General features: G+C 42.8%; 1 protein-coding gene and 1 pseudogene across 10 annotated transcripts in view; one reads left to right on the top strand and one right to left on the bottom strand.

Annotated features, from left to right (window-relative positions):
* The window catches only part of CCDC178 (coiled-coil domain containing 178), a 372,333-nt gene that overhangs the window by 26,673 nt on the left and 321,756 nt on the right, over window positions 1-23,904 (top strand). For all 10 annotated transcript variants that reach the window (XM_056521798.1, XM_056521799.1, XM_056521800.1 and 7 more), the window contains exons 2-4: window positions 9,845-9,984; window positions 18,777-18,817; window positions 22,120-22,211. In XM_056521798.1, coding sequence (XP_056377773.1) covers window positions 9,845-9,984; window positions 18,777-18,817; window positions 22,120-22,211 — 273 coding nt within the window. The remainder of the gene's footprint in view (window positions 1-9,844; window positions 9,985-18,776; window positions 18,818-22,119; window positions 22,212-23,904) is intronic.
* LOC130274664 (U2 spliceosomal RNA) lies at window positions 10,951-11,042 on the bottom strand (annotated as a pseudogene).

The raw sequence follows: 23,904 nt of genomic DNA, 5'->3' as shown, positions 1-23,904 counted from the left end.
GAAAAGTTAAAGTTGGGGGCTACACCAGCATGTTAGTGTAAAAAAAAAATTTTTTTGCCCCATACTTTTTATTTTCACAAGCGGTAAAAGGAAAAAAAGACCCCCAAAATTTGTAACGCAATTTCTCCTGAGTATGGAAATACCCCATATGTGGGCATTAAATTCTCTGCGGACGCACAACAAGGCTCAGGAGTGAGAGTGCACTATGTACATTTGAGGTCTAAATTGGTGATTTGCACAGGGGTGGCTGATTTTACAGCGTTCTGACATAAACGCAAAAAAATAAATACCCACATATGACCCCATTTTGGAAACTACACCCCTCACAGAACGTAACAAGGGGTACTTAACACCCCACAGGTGTTTGAAGAATTTTCATTAAAGTTGGATGGGAAAATGAATAAAAAAAAAAAATGTCACTAAAATGCTGGTGTTACCCTAAATATTTCATTTTCACAACGGAAAATAGGAAAAAAGCCCCCCAAAAATTGTAACCCCATTTCTTTTGAGTTAAGAACATACCCCATATGTGGATGTAAAGTGCTCTGCGGGCGAACTACAATGCTCAGAAGAGAAGGAGCGCCATTGGGCTTTTGAAGAGAAAATTTGTCGGGAATTGAAGGCCACGTGTGTTTACAAAGCCCCCCTGGTGCCAGAACAATGGACCCCCCCCCCACATGTGACCCCATTTTGGAAACTACACCCCACATGTAATGTAATAAGGGGTACAGTGAGCATTTACGCCCTACATGTGTCTGACAGATTTTTGGAACAGTGGTCCATGAAAATTAAAAATGTAATTTTTCATTTGCACAGCCCACTGTTCCAAAGATCTGTCAAACGCCAGTGGGGTGTAAATACTCACTGCACCCCTTATTAAATTCTGTGAGTGGTGTACGTTCCAAAATGGGGTCACATTTGGGGGGTCCACTGTTCTAGTTTTATTTTTTTTTTGTTTTGGCACCATAGGGGCTTCCTAAATACGACATGCCCCCCAAAAATCCTTTCAGCAAAATTTGCTTTCCAAAAGACAAATGTGATTCCTTCTCTTCTGAGCATTGTAGTGTGCCAGCAGAGCACTTGACGTCCACACATGGGGTATTTTATCCTATTACCCCTTGTAAAAATTTAAAATTTGGGGGAAAACTAGCATTTTTGTGAAAAATAAATAAATAAAATAATTTACACATCCAACTTTAACGAAAAGTCGTCAAACACCTGTGGGGTGTTAAGGCTCACTGTACCCCTTGTTAGGTTCCTTGAGGGGTGTAGTTTCCAAAATGGTATGCCATGTGTTTTTTTTTTTTTTTGCTGTTCTGGCCCCATAGGGGCTTCTTTAATGTGACATGTCCCCCAAAAACTTTTTCAGAAAAACTCACTCTCCAAAATCCCACTGTCGCTCCTTACCTTCCGAGCCCTCTAGTGCACCCACAGAGCACTTGACATACACATATGAGGTATTTCTTTAATGGAGAGAAATTGGGTTACACATTTTAGGAAGATTTCTCTCCTTTTACCCCTTGTAAAAATTCAAAAACTGGATTTCTGTAAACAATGTGTCTAGGAGTTGAGTCCAGACCAAGCACATCGGAAGATCTAGAAAGAGCAATGGCTCTGACATGCTTGTCCGCAGGACGGAAATGAATAAAGAAATTAAACCTGGAAAAGAAAAGGGACCATCTGGCATGCCGGAGGTTCAAGCGCTGAGCAGACTGGAGGTATAATAGATTTTTATGACCTGTGAAGATGCTTACAGGATGAGATGAACCCTCCAGTAGATAACTCCACTCTTCCAAGGCAAGTTTAATAGACAGGAGTTCCCAATCTCTCATAGAGTAGATAAAGCCACAGGTTACAATTTTGCCCTTGGAAGTTTTTTGAGAAAGGACGGCCCCAGCTCCTATGGATAAAGCATCTACCTCCAAAAAGAAGGGTTTCTCAGGATCGGGTATAGAGAGGGCAGAAGCAGAGGCAAATGCAGATTTTAATCGAGAGAAGGCCTCTTCGGCCTCAGGAGTCCAAGACTTGGAGTTACAGTTCTTTTTGTGAGAGCCACATTCTGGGCAACCAAGGCTGAGAAATGTGGAATGAACTGTCGATAATAGTTGGCAAACTCAATAAAAAGGGTTGAATAGCTCGTAAGCCAGTAGGACGTGGCCAGTCCAAAACTGCAGACAACTTGTTAGGATCCACCTGTAGACCTTGGTTGGAAGCAATGTAACCCAGAAGTGGAAGACTGGATTTCTCGAATATGCATTTTTCGAGTTTAGCTTAAAGATGGTTATCTCGGAGGCGCCGTAGAACTTGGCGGACATGAGAGCAATGAACCCTCAAATTGGACGAGAAGATCAGAATATCGTCTAGGTACACCACTACACACGTATAGAGGAGATCTCCGAAGATGCCATTGACAAACTCTTGGAAGACAGCCGGGGCATTACTGAGGCCGAAAGGCATCACGAGGTATTCAAAGTGTCCATCACTGGTATTAAAGGCCATCTTCCATTTGTCTCCCATATGGATTCGAATGAGGTTATATGCTCCCCGCAAATCCAAATTAACCTGTTAAGGACCAAGGAAGTACCGGCACATCCTGAGTCCTTTCCCTTTCTATAACGTGGGTCGGGCCCGGCCTCTAACAATGGCCGGGACCTGTGGCTAATAGGGCGCAGCAATGATTGAGGTGCTGCGCGGTATTAACCCTTAAAGTGAAAGTAAAACATTGCCGGTTAGCTCAGAGGGCTGTTCGGGATGTCCGCGGCGAAATCGAGGCATCCCGAACAGCTGTGGGACACAAGGAGGGTCTCCTACCTTGCCTCCTGGTGCCGATCGCCGAATGACTGCTCAGTGCCTGAGATCCAGGCATGAGCAGTCAAGCGGCAGAATCCTTGATCACTGGTCTCCTATGAGAAACCAGTGATCAATGTAAAAGATCAGTGTGTGCAGTGTTATAAGTCCCTATGGGAGCTATAACATTGCCAAAAAAAAAAAGTGAAAAAAAAGTGAGTAAAGATCATTTAAAACCTCCCCTAATAAAAGTTTTAATCACCCCCCTTTTCCCATAAAAAAAAAAAAAAACAGTGTAAATAAAAATATACATATGTGGTATCGCCGTGTGTGGAAATTGTCTGAATTATAAAAATATATTGTTAATTAAACCGCACGGTCAATGGCGAACGCGCAAAAAAAAATTCCAAAGTCCAAAATAGTGTATTTTTGGTCACTTTTTATATCATGAAAAAATGAATAAAAAGCCATCAACAAGTCCGATCAATACAAAAAGGGTACCACTGAAAACTTCAGATCATGGCACAAAAAATGAGCCATCATACTGCCCCATACGCAGTAAAATAAAAAAGTTATAGGGGTCAGAAGAGGACAATTTTTAACGTATAAATTTTCCTGCCTGTAGTTAGGATTTTTTTCAGAAGTACGACAAAATCAAACCTATATAAGTAGGATATCATTTTTACAGTATGGACCTACAGAATAAAGAGAATGTGTCATTTTTACCAAAAAATGTACTGCGTAGAAACAGAAGCCCCCAAGGGTTACAAAATGGCATATTTTTTTAAATTTTGTCTCACAATGATTTTTTTTTCCGTTTCGCTGTAGATTTTTGGGTAAAATGACTGATGTCACTACAAAGTAGAATTGGTGGCGCAAAAATAAGCCATCATATGGATTTTTAGGTGCAAAATTGAAAGGGTTATAATTTTTTAAAGGTAAGGAGGAAAAAACAAAAGTGCAAAAACGGAAAAACCCCTGGTCCTTAAGGGGTTAAAGGAAGAGGATAGTGATTATTGATCGTGATCTTGTTCGACCCCTTAAAGAAGCAGCCCTTTTCACCTTAAGGACTGAGCCCTTTTTCGCAATTCTGAACACCGTTGCTTTACGAATTAATAACTCGAAAACGCTTTTACCGAATATTCTGATTCTGAGATAGTTTTTTCGTGACATATTCTACTTTATTTTAGTGGTAAATTTTCAGCGTTACTTTCATCCTTTTTTGGTGAAAAATTCCAAAATTTCATGAAAATTTCGCATTTTTCTAACTTTGAAGCTCTCTACTTGTAAGGAAAATGGATATTCCAAATACCGTATTTATCGGCGTATAACACGCACTTTTTAGGCAAAATTTTTTTGCCTAAAGTCTGTGTGCGTGTTATACGCCGATACACCCCCATGAAAGGCAAGGGGAGAGAGGCCGTCGCTGCCCGCTTCTCTCCCCCTGCCTTTCCTGGGGTCTAGAGCGCTGCTGTCGGCCCTTTTTCCCCCCTGGTTATCGGCGCCGCTGCCCGTTCTGTCCCCCTGACTATCGGTGCCGCTGCCCGTTCTGTCCCCCTGACGTCGTGCGTCACCGGCATCGTTGCTATGCGCTGAGCGGCGCATGACGTCAGTGCGCCGCGCCGTGCATAGCAACGACGCTGGGGACGCACGATGGAGGCCTGCAGCAGCGCGGACCCGACTCAGGTAATTATGCCACCGGGGATGGGGGGAGGCAACGGGGCAGCGGCGCCGGCAATGGGTGCCGCTGCCCCTTCTCTCCCCCTAGCTGTCGGCGCCGGCACCGATAGTCAGGGGGACAGAACGGGCAGCGGCGCCGATAACCAGGGGTTAAAAAGGGCCGACAGCAGCGCTCTAGACCCCAGGAAAGGCAGGGGGAGAGAAGCGGGGAGCGACGGCCTCTCTCCCCCTGCCTTTCCTGGGGGTATATCGGGGTATACACGCACACACACGCACCCTCATTTTACCATGGATATTTGGGTAAAAAACTTTTTTTACCCAAATATCCTTGGTAAAATGAGGGTGCGTGTTATAGGCCGGTGCGTGGTATACCCCGATAAATATACAACATGTTGACTTTATGTTGGCATCATAAAATGGACATATTTTTGCATTTTGAAAAAATTAAAGGGCTTCAAAGTAGAGCAGAGATTTTCAAAAATGGCATGAAAATTGCAAAGTCTGAAGGGACAGATGTTACAGAACTACAACTCCCAGCATGCCTGGGAAGTTTAGGCATGCTGAGAGTTGTAGTTTGGCAACATCTGGAGGGCTACCGTTTGGGCACCACTGTAACAGTGGTCTCCAAACTGTGACCCTCCAGATGTTGCAAAACTACAACTCCCAGCATGCCCAGACAGCCTTTGGCTGTCTGGGCATGCTGGGAATTGCAGTTTGGCCTTCCTAGTGGTTGCCACAGTAAAGATCGTTTTACTTTGACTTTCGTTTCCCCCCCCCCCCCACCATAGTTTCCCTACCTGAGCCAGGATCCAGCAGTCTCCAGCTACGATCGGGGGTCCCCAGGCATCTTCTCCTCCAGGTATCGGCCTCCATCTTCTCCCCGCGTTCCCCTCGACATCCAGGGGTGGGCAGAACGGGCGGTTGTCCTCGCTCCTATCCCTCAGGATGATCAGGGCTGTCATTGACAGCTCCGATCATCCCTATTTTCTGGGTGATCGGGTCACCAGAGACCCGATCAGCCCGAAATAGCAGAAAATCGCATGTCTGAATTTAAATGAGATTTTCAGCGATCGCCGATTTTCGGCGATGTGTCCGGATGCCTGCTGAATGATTTCAGCAGGCATCCCGGTCCGGTCCCCAACCGGCTAGCGGCGGGGACCGGAATTCCCACGGGCGTATGCATACGCCCCACGTCCTTAAGGACTCGGGATGCAGGTCGTATGCATACGCCCGGCATCCTTAAAAGGTTAATCCCCAGTAGTCAATACAAGGACGAAAAGAACCGTCCTTCTTCCTGACAAAGAAGAAATCAGCTCCAGCAGGAGAGGTGGACTTACGAATAAAGCCCGTTTGGAGATTCTCTTGAATGTATTTTGCCATAGCTTGTGTCTCTGGAACAGACAAAGGATAAATTCTTCCCCGAGGAGGAGTAGTCCCAGGCTGTAGGTCATTAGGACAGTCATAGGGACAATGTGGTGGAAGAGTCTCAGCCTGCTTTTCACTGAATACATCAGAATAGTCTTGATAAGGAAGAGGCAGACCCGGCATAGAAGAGAGCGAAGAGACAGACTTTGGCTGGGTAGACACAAGACAGTGATTTTGGCAAAAAGGTCCCCAGCAGGGAAGCCAAGGTAGACCGAGAAGAAGCTCCAAAGTACAATTAGGAAGCATGTAGAACTCAATATTTTCCTTATGTAACACACCCACTTGCATAATGAGAGGTTCAGTGCGGAATAGCACCATACAGTTCAAAATATAAGGCTTAGGATGCTGAGTCACTGGGAGATGATCTTTATGGACCAGGGAAGCATCAATAAAATCACCAGCGGAACCAGAGTCCAAAAAGGCAGAAGCGGAGAAAGATTTCTTGGCTGGAGTATAAACTACAACCGGCATGGTCAAACGAGGAGAGGTAGTATTCACCCCCAGGGACACCTCTCCCATGTGTCCTAGGTGCAAGCGTTTCCCGGATGCTGATGATGTATAGAACTGTCTTTGAGAAAGTGCTCCGGACTAGCACAACATAGGCACAAATTCTCATTGCGTCGACGGGATCTTTCCTGCTGCGTTAAGCGAGACAGATCCTCCTGCATTGCCTCTTCAACAGGAGTCAAAGGAGATGGTAAAGCTCTATGTTGGAACACTGGTGCCAAATGAGGAAATCCCCGTGTTCGAATAGGTTCTCTTTCCAAATGAAGTTCCTCATGCCTCTCGGCAAAATGCACATCAATTCGAGTGGCCAAATGGATAAGCTCACTCAGGGAAGATAGATTATCATGAACAGCGAGAGCATCCTTGATTCTACTAGACAGTCACAAGACCTCATGGTTACAAGCCAATTCAGAGGCAAGAGTGCGGAATTGAACCGCTTAGTCACCAACAGAGGAATACCCTTGACTGAGGTTCAGAAGTGCTCTCTCGGTCAAGGACGCCCATGCGGGTTCTTCAAAGACATTGCGGAATTCTGAGAGATAGGCCTGCAGGTTTGAAGACACTGGATCATTATAATCCCAGAGGGGAGTACCCGGCCAGGGCTTTACCGGACAATGAACTGACCACAAAGGCCACATTAGCTCGCTCTGTAGGAAACTGATCCGCCATGAGCTCCAAATGCATAGAGCACTAAGTCACAAAGCCTCTACACAACTTAGGATCCCCTTCATACTTTGTGGGCAAGGATAAATGAAGCTTGGATCCGGAAGGAGCTGCAGGTACAGGAGGAGACACAGGAGCAGGTTGCGGCTGCTGTTGGGCGGCAAGAAGCTGTTGCATCAAAGCAGACAATTGATTCAGTTGTTGGTGAGCTAACTGCTGCGACTATTAAGCCACGATGGTGAAAAGATCCGTAACATCTGGCAGAGGCACCCCAGCGGTATCCATGACCGGATCTTACTGTTATGGCAGGTGATAGTGGATCCTCTGGACCTGTGTGGAAGATGACGTGAGCTGTACCAGGGAGCAGAGTCTAAGGTGCCGCTGGTTTTCACCAGAGCCCGCCGCAAAGCGAGATGGTCTTACTGCGGCAGGCGGCATGCAGGTCGCTACCCCTGTCACGACTTGACCACACAGGCTGCTAGATGTAACTTGACTCAGGAGAGATGACACATAGAAAGGCTGTCAGGAATGCAGGACAGGCAGTACAGAAGCATAGTCAGGATGTAGCAAGGTCAGTAGGCTGACGGCACAGGAGTGTAGTCACGTCACAAGCGGAGTAGTCATGAACACAGAAAGCGGCAGCAGTCGGCGGGGGGCGGGGTATTATCGGCATATCGGCAAGGTAATTGCAGATACCGATAATGTCCAAAATCGCTATTATCGGCCGATAATATCGGCCAAACCGATAATCGGTCGATCCCTAGTATCTACTATACAAGACTGGTGCACTTGCAATGATCAAGAGATCCCATTTAGCTAATCAAGGAGCAAGCTATTTTACTTCAAGGGGTTATCCGGGCAAAGACATCTTATCCCTGATCGTTGGGGGACCGAAGCTGGCGCCCCCCACAATCTTGGTGCAGCACCCTTATTCTATGCGGGGCTGCGTGTCCAGTCTCTGAAAGCTCTTTGTTTCCCTGCCATGTCCCCTCATGACATCACACCACACCCCTTCCATTCATGTCTATGGGAGGGGGCGTGATGTCACGTCCCGATTCCCAGAAACAAAGAGCTTTCCGATACTGGAGACCCATAGAATGCGGGTGCTGCTCTTTGGAGGGATAACCCCTTTAACTTACTATGGCTCCTAACTTGACACCAGCTGTTAATATACCATTTAATGTAAAGGGTCTATCTCTTTAAATACTTCTAAAATTGTAACATACTTTTCATTGCAAAATGTCACTGTAGATTTATAGAAAAAAAATGGTAAAGTAATTAATCTGAAACAATTAACATGAAATGTCCTGAGTGGTCCCGGGAGCCTGGAAATTCAAGATAAATTCCTTCAATGTTCAATTAATCTATATACGGTTCCTGGTGCCATTCACATCGGTGTGGGGGATTTTACTTAACCTCTGCTGGCAAATAGCATAGCTCTCACTAATCTGTCACAAAGTGGATCCTGAGGCATTGAATACATATTATTTTATTACCATATGCTGATCCTTTATGCTCAGATTCAATTTAAATTCAGTTCACATAAATCCACTTTCAAAGTGGAAAATATTTTGCATGCATTCATGTGTTCATAACCTAATGGAACATCACAGCAGAGGAAATTGTACATCACGTTATAACCACAAGTGCAGACGTTCGATACGCTTGTAAGGACCTCTGCTAAATTTTCTGTGTTGTCAGAAATTGGTCTGACCAGGAGGCCTATGCACTTGTGAATTTCACATATTTAGCACACCTTGGTAAGCACATTCTTACCCTAAGAGCTCATTTTATTTAATAGGATTTTCATTGGACTCATAATATACACTGTACTATCTTTTACACATAAGCTTATTTCAGAGTCATAAAACTTCTCATGTCTAACAGTGTATCTGTAAACTCTTTTAAACAAATATACATTCTGTATTGGGTTTTGCATAAAAACACTGAAAATACATTGCTGGGAAACAGAGCGGGTGCGTTACATGTCTCTGCTCTGTCACCCGGTCTCTTCAAATTATTTTTGGATAGACTTTAGTCTAGTAGTAGGCAATTATATTGGTTTATTATACCTAGCCATTTGTTTTATTTGAGATATTGATACAGGATAAGCAGAAATGCTTTTATTTGTTTTTTAGAGGAGAGTAGAATGTTCTATCACTTTATGATGATTGGGGAGGTTGACCTCTGGAATCCTCACTAATCTGAAGAATATAGGGGGGTACATAGCATGTGTTTAGCACTGTGCTCTTAAAGGAGAAATCTGGCGCAAAACTTTCACCTTTCCTTGTGCCCAGGCTGCAAAAACAAAACAAACAGACTTTAACTCACCTTCCTACGCTCCCCCCATTCCGCCGATATTGGCGCCCCGTTCCTCCAGTGCGGCTGGCTGCTGGCTTCTTAGGCTCAGAACGTCACACTGCAGTCAGTGTATTGCCTGCTGCAGCGATGTCCCTCCTCGGCTGGTGATAGGCTGAGCGCACTTTAATGTAAGGACCCCGGGCAGCAGGGAGAAGGCGGGGCCCGAGCTCCTTCCATGACAGTGCGCTCAGCCTATCACCAGCCGAGGCTGGACATCACTGCGAAAGGTAAGGAATGTGCACAAATCTATTTGAAAAAATATTTAGCATTTTAAATAATGCAATATAATTCTGTACATCATGAGTTTTATATAAAAGTGAAGCAGAAATATTATACAATACACAATATATTATGTTCATATATATTATATTCAGTATTGTCCACAAAAGTTATCTAATTAACAATCACATTTTATTTTAAGGTACAAATACCAGTATGGCCTCTACAGATACTCTAAGAAGACGTAGTTGTGAGCTGGTAAATACACCATTACCATGTGTTAACAAGGCCCTCAGTCACATTGACAAGCTTGAGGAGAAAATAAAGGTGTGCTTTCTGCAAGTGAGTAATAACATGTATACAATATTTCATATTAATGCACCAGAGTGTTAAATGCTTCTTTTTTTTTTAAACTCTTTTTTTAACATATATTTTACCATAGATGCATAGAAGTACATATATGCATCATATATAACATGAGTATTGACAACAGAAAAGAAGAGATGATCCGGCTCTGCAGGTAAAAACTCGAATTTATTGGCACCCACCACAGGAAAACATGTATAAAAGTAACGTGTTTCAAGCGCCAAACACTGCGCTCTTAGTCATACTAAGTCATACTAAGTCATACAGAGCCGGAACATCTCTTCTTTTCTGTATTCGCTTGTGGCCGACACAGTCCGGTGTCGTGGATCCGCTGCTTCGAGTGTCCGGGCGGGGTGAGCTGGAGCTTTCTCTCTGTCTACATGAGTATTGACAAGCATTATACTTTCAAGACATTTTTTTTTTTTTTGCTAAGAGCCCAGGAACGTGCTCTCAAATCACAAGAAAACGTGCAAAACGTGTCCTTCTCCGATAGGTGAGAGGCCCCTCAAAAAAACCTTACCCTTCGCCTCCGGACCAAAAGGTACCGCCAAAGCTACTAAGGGACAAAAAGAAATAAATAAGTGAATGTGCCCGGACATCCTTCCGAATCAAAAAAAAAATCTCTGATCCTAGCCGGATCTACTGCCCGGACATCCGTCCGAATCAAAAAAAAAAATCTCTGATCCTAGCCAGAAGACCAGGAATCAAGAGGTGAGTGCCACAAGGGGAAGAGATCATGGGGCCAGTGCTTCAACTCAGTGAGCCAGTACACCCAGTGAGTTTCGACAACTCGGGGTCAGCACTCCCAGGGCACTAAAGTATCTTGCTCTAGACCATCCCAGCCTCATGGCAAGACCCTGATGGAACAGGTCACATCTGGGCAGCCGTTGAGCTGATTCATCAGAACCAGCCCCGGAATGCCCTGGTACACCTGCCTCCTCCATGCAGTATCAATCCTACATCAGTGGGAGAGACTAGATCACTGATAAGAACAGATACTACACTTGATTTTAGCCAAAAGGCCGAGAAGTGATACTTTCAAAACATGTATGAATGATAATGAGAAGAAATTGCAGCATATTTAAGTTGTGGAAGAGTACAAAGAGCAACCCAAACCACATACAACGAATAAATTGGCGAGCAGGTATCAGAGCACCTGGGAGATGCAAAAACCTACTCAGAGTATTATTAGAAAGTGAAGATCTACACCAAGCCCCCCCCCCCCCCCCCCCCACACACACACACCTTCTCACATTTTGCATCACACTTTCTATGTTTATAAACAAGATATTCATACGGAATAATGGTATATTGAGTGTTACTTTTCACCTTTAGAGTACGGATACACCACTGTGGTATTCTACCCATCAAATCTGATAGAATCTGCATTGATCCTTCAAATGGGAAAGAAACCTAATAGTAATATAAACAGGAAGATTTTTAAGGCTTTGTTCACATCTCCATTTCTGGTTTTGAGTTCTGTCATAAGAAAACAAAAGCTGAAATAATGAACTACCAGATCCACCACACAACCAGCGCCAACAGCACCTGATAGACCCCACTGGCATGTAAAGGAATCTGTTGGGTCCCTCTTTTTAGTGTCTGTTCTTGTGAAGAGAATACTAGCACTTGATACTGCACTGTTCTTCTTGTAAATGATGACATACTCTATGACAGTGGCTTGAGTGCTGAAGGAACTAAGCTTAAATGATTTTGCATGAATAAATTAGTACTTGTTGGGCAGACTCATAAAAAGAAAAGACTTATAGCAGATTTACTGATGTTATGTAGAAAAATATTTATGTATTCACAAACTATTTGACAAAATTTGCCAAATAGAGTCTCCTTTGGATATTACAGATTTTTTTTTATTATGTGGCACAAAGTGTTTGGATCACCTATTTCCATTCAAGTTCCCCATACAATTTTTTCTTACTCCAATCTTTCACGTCATCACATACGTTTTTACAGTCCCTGAGATATAGGGGTTTATAGTTCCTCTGGTGAATTCAACCATCCGTCAGAGAGGTGGGGGCTTTATTTAAATTGGAGGGCTTAGGGATCCCTAAACTTTCTAATGATGGAAAAAACTCAATATTTTCAAGGTGATTACAGGTCCTCTTTGATAGGGACAAGAAAACATAATTCTACCTAAAGGAAATCTGTCACTTGAAGACCCTAATCCAGCACTATAACAATATACTGGAGGAAATATCCTTATAAACATGTCCCTGTGTAAACTGTTATTATGTAGAAAATTATGTTGTAACACAACTTTTGCTATATGCTACATACCCAGGAGTAGTTATCTGGGCAATGCCTCTTTCATGAACAGTCCTATAGATTACCATTAACATTATAACAGGCCATCTTTGAATCCCTTGGATACTACATTGGCTCATGCCCTGGGGGATGTCTGTCAAAAAGGCATGATTGAAGACCAGGCAGCATATGGCTATCTTTAAAAAAGTAATCTTCCTGATATCTATTCAGCATGAATTACCATATAGTGAGAGCTGCTGTAATGTCTGGGCAGGGAAGAGTGAAGCCCTAAACTCACCCACTCCCACTTGCCCTGCCTACTTGCATACCCGCCCTAGGCGACGGGTCCACATCCACGGTGACGGTCCCTGCCTGTCTAAGTGCAGGGAGTCAAATGTCAACAAAATAAACAATAATACAGACAGTGGTCGGGACACTGTATGGAATCATACACACTAACAGAAATAATAACTAAACATACATAGACAATAAGCCAAAGTCCACATGCTGAGTCAGTACCAAGAGATAACAGATATGTCAAATCACAGAAACAGAAGAGTCAGAAAGTGGAGCCAATGGGTCAAATATGCCAGAAATTCAAGATACAATACAAACCCTAGCTAGGAGTAGGAGCTCTTTCACAGGCGAGGTATGAGAGCAGACTGCCAGCTTGAATAGGCCCGGACCAGGTGCTCACATCAAGGTCAGCTGACCAGTCCAGGCAGCTGGGCGTAGCCCAAACCAAACCAAAACAGAGAGAACTTTCAGAACCGTTTAACCCCACGGGTCCTGGAAATACCCCTCCCCCTTTTAGGAGGGGCCACTGGACCTTCACAACCTGAGAGTAACGAGGTACGGATGAATCATCAATTTCTTTATCAGTATCCTCATCCTCAGTGTCACACCACTCATTGGTGTCCTCACAATCATCTTTACTCTTTTCAGTCTCTCTAAAAGATTTAGAGACAGGAGAGGAATCAAGCAGGAAAGGAGAGAAGGAGGATGAAGAACACTCCCGTTTGCGTTCTCGCAAACATTTATCCAAACGCACAGCTAAAGTCATGGCTTGGTCAAGGGTGTCAGGAGAGGGATAAGTTACAAGCATGTCAGATAACCCTAGTCTGAACTAACAAATCAAGGCTGGAGTATTCCAGTTGAAGGCCACACACTACTCTCTAAAATCTGCACAGTACTCCTCTACTGGTCTGCGACCTTGCTTTAATGTACGCAGTTGACTCTCAGCCTACGCAGCACAGTCAAGGTTCAGTGTACAAGAGACCCAATCCTGCAAATACGGCGTCCTCTGAGGAAAACTCCGGAGTATCGGGATTAAGGGAAAATACCCATTCTTGGGGACCCCTTTGCAAAAGAGACATAATAATACCCACTCTCTGGTCCTTAGCACCAGATGTGTAAGGCCTTAACCTAAAGTACAATTTGCAGCTCTCATAGAAAGTTTTGAATAATTTGTTGTTACCAGAAAATCGGTCAGGGAGACTACCTTGTGGCTCCACAGGAGCAGAAACAGGAACAGATGACACCTGAGTTTGAGCAGACTACAGCTCCTGAATTCTGACTAGCAAGCTCTGAATTCACTGCTCCTGATCTTGCAACTTCTGATTCAAGGTCTGGACTAATGCTGATTGAGACTGAGAAGACATATATTGCTGAAGTCTTTCAGCTAAATCCTAGACCAGCATGCAGAGTCAAGCCCTGCATTTGCTCCACCAAAGCAGACATAGCTTCCATAATGCAGGTACAAGGCAAATGCAGGTATGTGGGCCTGTGAAAATGTCACGTCTTGGCAGGGGAGAGTGAAGCCCTAAACTCACCCACTCCCATTTGCCCTGCCTACTTGCATACCCACCCTAGGCGACGGGTTCACAACCACGATGAAAGTCCCTGCCTGAGTAAGTGCAGGGAGTCAAACATCAACAAAATAAACAATAATGCAGACAGAGGTCGGGACACTGTATGGAATCACACACTAACAGAAATAATAACTAAACATACATAGACAATAAGCCACAGTCCACACGCCGAGTCAGTACAAAGAAATAACAGATATGCCAAATCACAGAAACAGGAGAAGAGTCAGAGAGTGGAGCCAATGGGTCAAATGTGCCAGAAATTCAAGATATAATACAAACGCTAGCTAGGAGTAGGAGCACTTTCGCAGGCGAGGTATGAGAGAAGACTGCCAGCTTAAATAGGCCCAGACCAGGTGCTCACATCAAGGTCAGCTGACCAGACCAGACAGCTGGGCGTAGCCCAAACCAAACCAAAACAGTGAAAATTGTAAGAACTGTTTAACCCCCATGGGTTCTGACAGCTGCATTACTATACAATACAATACATTTCTATACAATACCTAAATGGACAGTTCATACAGGGGCATATTCATAAATCTTTTCCCAGCAGTATAACACTATGGTGGCTCAGGGAAAAGAAAAATCTAATGACAGGTTCTTTTGAAGTCATAAATTATACTAGATTTGAATTTATATAGAATATACTACACTGTTCTTTTGATATGTCTTTAAATTATGAATATTTTATAGGCATGTTGTAACTTAACATATAGGCAGCGTAGAGTAGACACCACTTCCCAACAGAATGCTCTGCTACAGACGATTGCAGACAGGCTGGAATACCCCCAGCTGTGCAGACAGCAGTCTTCTGTATATAAACGAACATTTCAGTTTCAATGTCTACTGTTCATAAGAGCTGCTGTTGGGACTGAAATTAAAGGGAACCAAGCGTCAGATTTGACCATACGTAACGCCTGGTCAAGCGTTTTATATGGTAAAATCTTTATCCTTCTGTTTTAGTCCCCAGGGATGGTGAGGATATGAAGTTTGTAAGTAACCTCCTCCACCCCTTAAGTACCGTATATACTCGAGTATAGGCCGAGTTTTTCAGCACGATTTTTCGTGCTGAAAACACCCCCCTCGGCTTATACTCGAGTGAACTCCCCCACCCGCAGTGGTCTTCAACCTGCGGACCTCCAGAGGTTTCAAAACTACAACTCCCAGCAAGCCAGGGCAGCCATCGGCTGTCCGGGCTTGCTGGGAGTTGTAGTTTTGAAACCTCCGGAGGTCCGCAGGTTGAAGACCACTGCGGCCTTCAACATCATCCAGCCCCCTCTCACCCCCTTTAGTTCTGAGTACTCACCTCCGCTCGGCGCTGGTCCGGTCCTGCAGGACTGTCCGGTGAGGAGGTGGTCCGGTGGGATACTGGTTCCGGGCTGCTATCTTCACCGGGGAGGCCTCTTCTAAGCGCTTCGGGCCCGGCCTCAGAATAGTCACGTTGCCGTGACAACGACGCAGAGGTGCGTTCATTGCCAACGTAATTCTGCGTCATTGTCAAGGCAACGGCTCTATTCCGGGCCGGAAGCGCGGAGAAGAGGCGCCCCCAGTGAAGATAGCAGCCCGGACCACCTCCCCACCGGACCACCTCCTCTCCGGACAGCCCTGCAGGACCGGACCAGCGCCGAGCGGAGGTGAGTACTCAGAACTAAAGGGGGTGAGAGGGGGGCTGGATGATGTTGAAGGCCGCAGTGGTCTTCAACCTGCGGACCTCCGGAGGTTTCAAAACTACAACTCCCAGCAAGCCCGGACAGCCGATGGCTGCCCGGGCTTGCTGGGAGTTGTAGTTTTGAAACCTCTGGAGGTCCGCAGGTTGAAGACCACTGAGGGCGAATGATGAGAAGAGGATGATGAAGGGGGGGTGTGGGGATGATGAAGGGGGGGGGGTGTGGGATGATAAGGGGATGATGAAGGGGGGATGTGTGGGATGATAAGGGGATGATGAAGGGGGGATGTGCGGGATGATAAGGGGATGATGAAGGGGGGATGTGTGGGATGATGACAAGGGGATGATGAAGGGGGGATGTGTGGGATGATAAGGGGATGATGAAGGGGGGATGTGTGGGATGATAAGGGGATGATGAAGGGGGGATGTGTGGGATGATGACAAGGGGATGATGATGAGGATGTTAATGACGGGTCTGGATGATGACAGGGGGGGGATGAGGTATTTCCCACCCTAGGCTTATACTCGAGTCAATAACTTTTCCTGGGATTTTGGGTTGAAATTAGGGGTCTCGGCTTATACTCGGGTCGGCTTATACTCGAATATATACGGTAGTCCCCTGGGCTATACTGACCAGATCCTGTCGCTGTAGCCGCCCTTGGTGTGATTGACAGCCCGCAGAGGTGTCATCAATCTGGCCATGCGATAAGACCTGTAAGTATAACTCCCCGCCCAGAGGACTACTTACAGGGCAGCGGGAGAGACTTTATAACTTCATATACTCACCATCTCTGGGGCAAAAACATTCCCCTGGAAATATGATGCTGTTTTTGGAAGAAAGCATCTATGTTTCTCGAATCCTGGATAACCATGTTAACGAAAAATACATATACCTTTCTGATATATCAAGGTAATTAGAATTACTGTACACTTTCAATGGTTAATGGACAAAGCTTGTTCGGTCAACAGCTATCTCTCCTGACCTTCTCATACACCTAAACAATCTACATAACTGAACATTTATGTGTTCTCTATTCAGAGGGGAGTGGTAAGCTGAAGCCAGAGTCAGACACTTGAAATCCCATTTCTTCTCCAACATCGTCTGTCTGGGAGGGTGAAGAGGCCACCATACACTTAAAGGGGTACTCCAGTGTAAAACTTAATTTTTTATCAACTGGAGCCAGAAAGTTAAACAGAATTGTAAGTTACTTCTATTTAAAAATCTTAATCCTTCTAGTACTTATCAGCTGCTGTATGCTCCAGAGGATGTTCTTTTATTTTTGAATTTCTTTTCTGTCTGACCACAGTGCTCTGGACAGTTTCTGACATGAGGTGTCAGCAGAGAGCAATGTGGTCAGACAGGAAAGAAATTCAAAAAGAAAAAACTTCCTCTGTAGTATACAGCAGCTAATATGTACTGGAAGGATTAGGATTTTTAAAAATAAGTAATTTACAAATCTGTTTAACTTTCTGTCACCAGTTGATTTAAAGGGGTACTCTGGTGGAAAACTTTTTTTTTTTTTTTTAATCACCTGGTGCCAGAAAGTTAAACATATTTGTAAATTACTTCTATTAAAGAATCTTAATCCTTCCAGTACTTATTAGCTGCTGAATACTACAGAGGACATTATTTTATTTTTGGAACACTGTGCTCTCTGCTGACATCACGAGCACCATGCTCTCTGCTGACATCTCTGTCCATTTTAGGAACTGTCCAGTGCAGCATAAGTTTGCTATGGGGATTTTCTCCTACTCTGGAAAGTTCTTAAAATGATCAGAGATGTCAGCAGAGAGCACTGTGCTTGTGATTCAGCAGAGAGCACTGTGTTCCAAAAAGAAAAGAATTTCCTCTGTAGTATTCAGCAGCTAATAAGTACTGGAAGGATTAAGATTTTTTTTATAGAAGTAATTTACAAATCTGTTTAACTTTCTGGAACCAGTGGATTAAAAAAAAAAAAAAAAAAAGTTTCCCACCAGAGTACCCCTTAGAAAATATATTTTCCACTGGAGTACCCCTTTAATACAGTTGGCCAAACCTGCCAAAGTTAGTGGATTTGGCAAACTTTTGTCTCAGATTCATGGGTACCTTTAGTAGGCCCTTTGACTTTTTTTTTGTTGGTGCCATCTTCAGCAATTACCCTGGTACTAGTAAGCGGTGATGGTAAAAAAAATGCAGTATAAATAATGCTGTTCTAGTCATTTAGACAAAATAAAACAAACCCAAACACTGTTACTTAAAGGGCTATACTGCTTTCATCAAATACATGTTTTTATTTTTGAATAATACAAAATTTAATTATTGAATTGCAATTATATTGGTATTCATTTTCAACATACAAACAATCAGAAATGTTATCAGAAACTGGATTACCCCTGTAAAGAGAAAAGCCAAGACATTTGTGTTTGGGGATAGGGGCTTCTGCTTATTCAGGTTGTGAGGATAAACTAAGATAAAAATAATTATTGAACTTTTTAACCGGATATAATATTTAAATATTAAAGCGTATCTGTCAGATCCCACAAAATGTTTTTTAATTAATATGTTATTAAGTACCTAATACTGACCATGTACATCAAATTTTTCTGCCTCTGTCACCTATATTGATTATAAAAATTCTTCTTTTTATTAGCTTACAGTGTTAGAAATCCTCTCAGGGAAAAGGGGGCGTGTCCCTCTCTTGTGGTGGTGGGAGGTGATTGGTGTGTCTGCTCATGCAGCCTTGTCCATAAGTCATCTCTTGTCCATGACTCATGTACAAGCCTGATGCTGCTGCAGGACTGGTTAGTGTCCCAGTAGGTATAGGGACCCCTAGTGGTGGGATTTTCAGAAGCCGTTTTCTTTATTAAATAAATATATATTTATATAAATGAACAACCATATTACCAAAGGTTCATTTTCATCAGTAACGTATGAAATGTTTTTTGGATCTGGCAGTGCACGTTTAAATAATGCCCATTATTTTTTTTCTCAGCATGAAGACCTTCAACAGAAACAGAAAAAGTTTGTTAAATGGTAAGAATCTGATCCAGTGATCAAAACCAGTTCATACATAGTCACATAGGGGGAGATTTATCAAAACCTGTCCAGAGGAAAAGTGGCCCAGTTACCCATAGCAACCAGCCAAATTGCTTGTTTCATTTTTCAGAGGCCTTGTTAAAAATGAAAGAGGCAATCTAATTGGTTGCTATGGGCAACTGGGCAACTTTTCCTTTGGACAGGTTTTGATAAATCTCCCCCATAGTGATTAACTAACTAAAGGGGAACTGCTCCTGCCAAAATCCGCAGTGTTAACAGGTCCACGGAAAACCCATTTACACCAATGCAAAGGTTCACACTGCGGAAGTCCGGAACACAGTTCAGCATGCAGAAGTTCCATAGTGTGAACATACCCTATAGGAGAACAGAACCAAAGGAAGCAGTTAGTGCAGTCGAGATGAGCGAATCAATTTGGCATAAAATTCAAGCCCATGACAGCTGCCCAGCTCCTAAATTGTCCATGCATGTTCCATATTGAGCTACTTCTGCTGGGAACCTTTATCTGCACAGGATAAATATAAAGCCTGAAACCTAGGAGACATCAGATTAAGGCTGCTTTCACACTATATAATTTCTCAGTTTTAAAGACCTATTATAATTAATTATTAAACGACCGTTATAAAATCCCATACGGCCGTTACAAAATCCCAGTCAAGTCTATGGGATTTTGTGATTAGCCGTTATGAATAACAGACGTTATTTTGTGACGGCAGAAAATTAGTGCATGTACCGTTTTTTCTCCAGTCACTAAATAACGTCCTTTATTCATAACTGCATTAAATCATAACAGCTAATCACAAAATCACATTGACTTGACTGGGATTTTGTAACGACCGTTTAACGTCTGGTTTTAAGGGTTTCCTTAACGGAACATTATAATAGGTCTTTAAAACTGAGAAATTATATAGTGTGAAAACAGCCTAACACACCTGGCTATTCAAGGCAGTCAGAGCACTTTTGATTCGGACTGAATTTATACGGACTTAACTTTAGGACTTTCCAAAAATGTACTTATCTGTAGTCAGAAGAAAGTTTAATTTTACTAGCCCAAGTTACAAAATAAAAGCAGCAATCTGATCACTTTTCTGATTGTCTTTAATGTAATGGACAATGGCCCTGATTTACATATTTACTAAGGTTTCCACAAGAGAATGTGGTGGATTTGACTTAAAGGAAAACTGTCACTTGTTTACTCCCACACTATCCACAGGTACTGGTGGATAGTGCGGGAGACGCTGATTAAAATGAGCCCTACCTTGTCCGGATCTGCACCGCCATTCTCCCGCAATTGTAGTTTTATTATCTAGTGAAATCTTCCTGTAACTGGCACGGGGGGGGGCTTGGGCGCTTAACTGGCACTGACGTCAGCGCCGCTTATGAATATTCATCCCCCTTCCTCCAGTTCTCCCTCTCTTTGCCGCTTCTAACTGGAGGGAGGGGGGATGAATATTCATAAGCGGCGCTGACGTCAGTGCCAGTTAAGCGCCGAAGCCCTGGCCGTGCCAGTTACAGGAAGATTTCACCAGATAAAACTACAATTGCGGGAGAACGGCGGCGCAGATCCGGACAAGGTAGGGCTCATTTTAATCAGCGTCTCCTGCACTATCCACCAGTACCTGTGGATAGTGCGGGAGTAAACAAGTGAAAGTTATCCTTTAAGGATAACCCTACAGATCAGTGCATGTGTAAAAAAAGCAAAATGTAGGGAAACCTTAGTTAATACCATGGAAATAAATTGGAGGGGATTAAAACCCACAAAGAAGACTCACTCTTTGTAAATCAGGGCCAATGTGAGGATGTAGATGTACGTCATGGTGCCGTGGTACTTAACACACCATGATGTACATTTATGCGTCGCTATGACGGCGAGCACTGTTCGGTGCTCGCGTCCTGCGCAGCAGATCCCGGCTGCTACCAGCAGCCAGGGACCCGCCGGTAATGGCGAACATCCGCAATCGCGTGGATGTCCGCCATTAACCCCTCAGATACAGATCACGGCATCTGCGGCAGTGCAGTACTTTAAATGGATGATCGGATCGCCCGCAGCGCTGCCGCGGGGATCCGATCATCAAGCATGGCGGCCGGAGGTCCCCTCACCTGGCCCCGGCCGTCTCCCGGGGTCATCTGCTCTGGTCTGACCAGAGCAGAAGATCACCGATAACACTGATCAGTGCTATGCCCTATGCATAGCACTGAACAATATTAGCAATCAAAGGATTGCTATAGATAGTCCCCTATGGAGACTATTAAAGTGTAAAAATGAAAGTAAAAAAAGTTTTAAAAAAATGTGAAAAATCCCCTCCCCCAATAAAAATGTAAAATATCCTTTTTTCCCATTTTACCCCCATAAAGTATAAAAACAAAATATAATTAATACACATATTTGGTATCGCCGCGTGTGTAAATGTCCAAACTATTAAAATATAATGTTATTGATCCCGTACAATGAACGGCGTGAACGTAAAAAAAAAAAAAAAAAAAACGCAAAATTGCTGATTTTTTGTCACATTTAAAAAAAATTTGATAATAAAAAAATTTTGAAAAGTTTTATATACACAAATGTGGTATCATTAAAAAGTACAGATCATGGCACAAAAAATTAGCCCTCATACCGCCGCTTATATGGCAAAATGAAAAAAGTTATAAGTCATCAAAGTAGAAGGATTTTATACAGACTAATTTGGTAAAAAAGTTTGCGATTTTTTTTAAGCACAACAATAATAGAAAAGTATATACTCATGGGTATCATTTTAATTCACCCACAGAATAAAGACAACATATAATTTTTACCGTAAATTGTACAACGGGAAAACGAAACCTTCCAAAATTTGCTAAATTGCGGTTTTCTTTTAAATTTTCCCACACAAATAGTATTTTTTTGGTTGCACCATACATTTTATGGTAAAATGAGTGATGGCATTACAAAGGACAACTGGCTGCGCAAAAAACAAGCCCTCATACTAGTCTGTGGTTGAAAATATAAAAGAGTTACGATTTTTAGAAGACGAGGAGGAAAAAACAAAAATGCAAAGATAAAATTGGCCTGGTCCTTAACGTCAAAATGGGCTTGGTCCTTAAGGGGTTAAATTATCGGTTGTTGTTTTTATCCATTTTGTTGTAACATGTCAAAAATAGCACACCCTTCACTGGGGAGGCACTGGTGTCCTGCCCAGAGGGTACAATAATATTAAATCTTCCCCCATGGTGCAATGAAACTACAATATTGTAAGTATGTCAGTATTTCTATGAATACTCTTCACTTTATTTGGTGTTTTCAGGATCTCCTGTGTGAGCAGTGAAGATACCATCAGAGCTGCCCAAGTGGAAATACCAACACTGCATGTCAAGGGAATTGGTATCACTGACAAAGGTACAATGTTTATACGTCTGCTTATTTCAAATTCAATTATTCTAAACTTAATGTTAGTATGTATTTGATCATAAAGCAAAACCATTGAGCTCTTTTTTTTTAAATAAATCCTAAAATCAAATCAAATAATGATATTTTTGTAGTAATTTTAATTTTAAGAGAAAACATATTGATTACCTATGTGAAAGTATTGTACACATACTGATGCAATATTATTATGAGTACTATTCATCAAATTTTAGGACTTAAATGGGTACTCTGCCCATAGACATTTTATCCCCTATCTAAAGGATGGGGGATAAGATGTCTGATCGTGGGGGTCCAGCTGCTGGGACCCCCTGCGAGCTCTGTGCTGGCTCCCCGCCATTCTGAACAATATGTTTAGAATGCTAGGTTTCAGCAGCCATGGTTCTGACATCACGCCACGCCCCCTCCCATAGACATGAATGGAGGGGGCATGACATCACAACCACGGCTGCCCAAACCCAGCGTTTTGTACAAAATGTTCGGAACGCTGGGGAACCAACACGGAGATTGTGGGGTCAGGCATCTTATCAACTATCCTTTTCCCATTTTGCAGATAAAAACAAATAAAAACAAATAAATAAACTTGGTATTTGGTATTGCTGCATGTGAAAATGCTCGAGCTATTAAATTATAATGTTACTAATCCCGTACGGTGAATGGCGTAAACATACAAAAAAAAAAAAAAGGCCAAAATTGCTGATTTTTGGTCACCTCGCATTCCAGAAAAAATTTAATAAAAATTGATCAAGAAGTCACATATACGCAAAAGTGGGATTGATAAAAACTACAGATCATGGTGCTATAATTAGATTTCATACAACAATTTATACAGAAAGTTAAAAAAGTTATAGGAATCAGAGTAGGAAATTTTTTAATTTTAAAAGTTGCTAAATTGCGTTTTTTTTATTTTTTATTTCCCCCACAAAGAATAAATTTTTTGCTGCGAAAACCTGGCAGCAACACAACCAAAAAATGTAAGTGACCCGTGTATGGACTCCTGTTCACCCACACTATATCCCAGGTAGTTGATATGGACATGACCAGCTAATGTAGTGAAGTAAAGTAGGTAAATATGGGAGAGTTGTCATTTTAAACAATAAAAAGATTATACAATTATGTCAAGAAAGTAATCCAACACAGAGTGTGGCAGAAGTTGTTGGTTGCTCACAGACAGCTGTATGCAAAATGTGGTGCAAGTATAAACGAAATGGGAAGGTTATAAAAGGAAAACATATGGATAACCCAAAGGAAATGCATGACACAACAAATGGCTGGAAACAGGAGTCAATGTTTGTGACAGAGATGTAAAAAATTGGCTAAATGAAAACTAATTTACAAAAATAAATCCTAACCAAACCAGCACTAACACCTAAACAAAAAAATAAGGTCATAATGGAGTGTGGAGGATTGGATGAAAGTGATATTCGGTGATAAATTCAAATTTGGCCCAGGATGGATAATGATTCCGGACCTTTTGTGTTGTGCTGTTTTAATAAAACATTTAAAAGTGACCCCTGTATGAAAACAGTCACATTTCCCCTTTCATTTCTGGTATGGGGATACAGGTAAGGAACCAGGAGAGATAGCAAACAGACAATGCACAAGTGTACATTTTGGAAACTTTTTGATAGAAAATAAGTTGAGTGATCATAAAGTCATTTTTCAG

The sequence above is a fragment of the Hyla sarda genome, chromosome 5 (assembly GCF_029499605.1).
Source record: "Hyla sarda isolate aHylSar1 chromosome 5, aHylSar1.hap1, whole genome shotgun sequence".
In the NCBI taxonomy this organism is placed as follows: Eukaryota; Metazoa; Chordata; class Amphibia; order Anura; family Hylidae; genus Hyla; species Hyla sarda.
The sequence above is the reverse complement of the archived record's forward strand: the minus strand, read 5'-3'. Positions and strand labels throughout refer to the sequence as shown.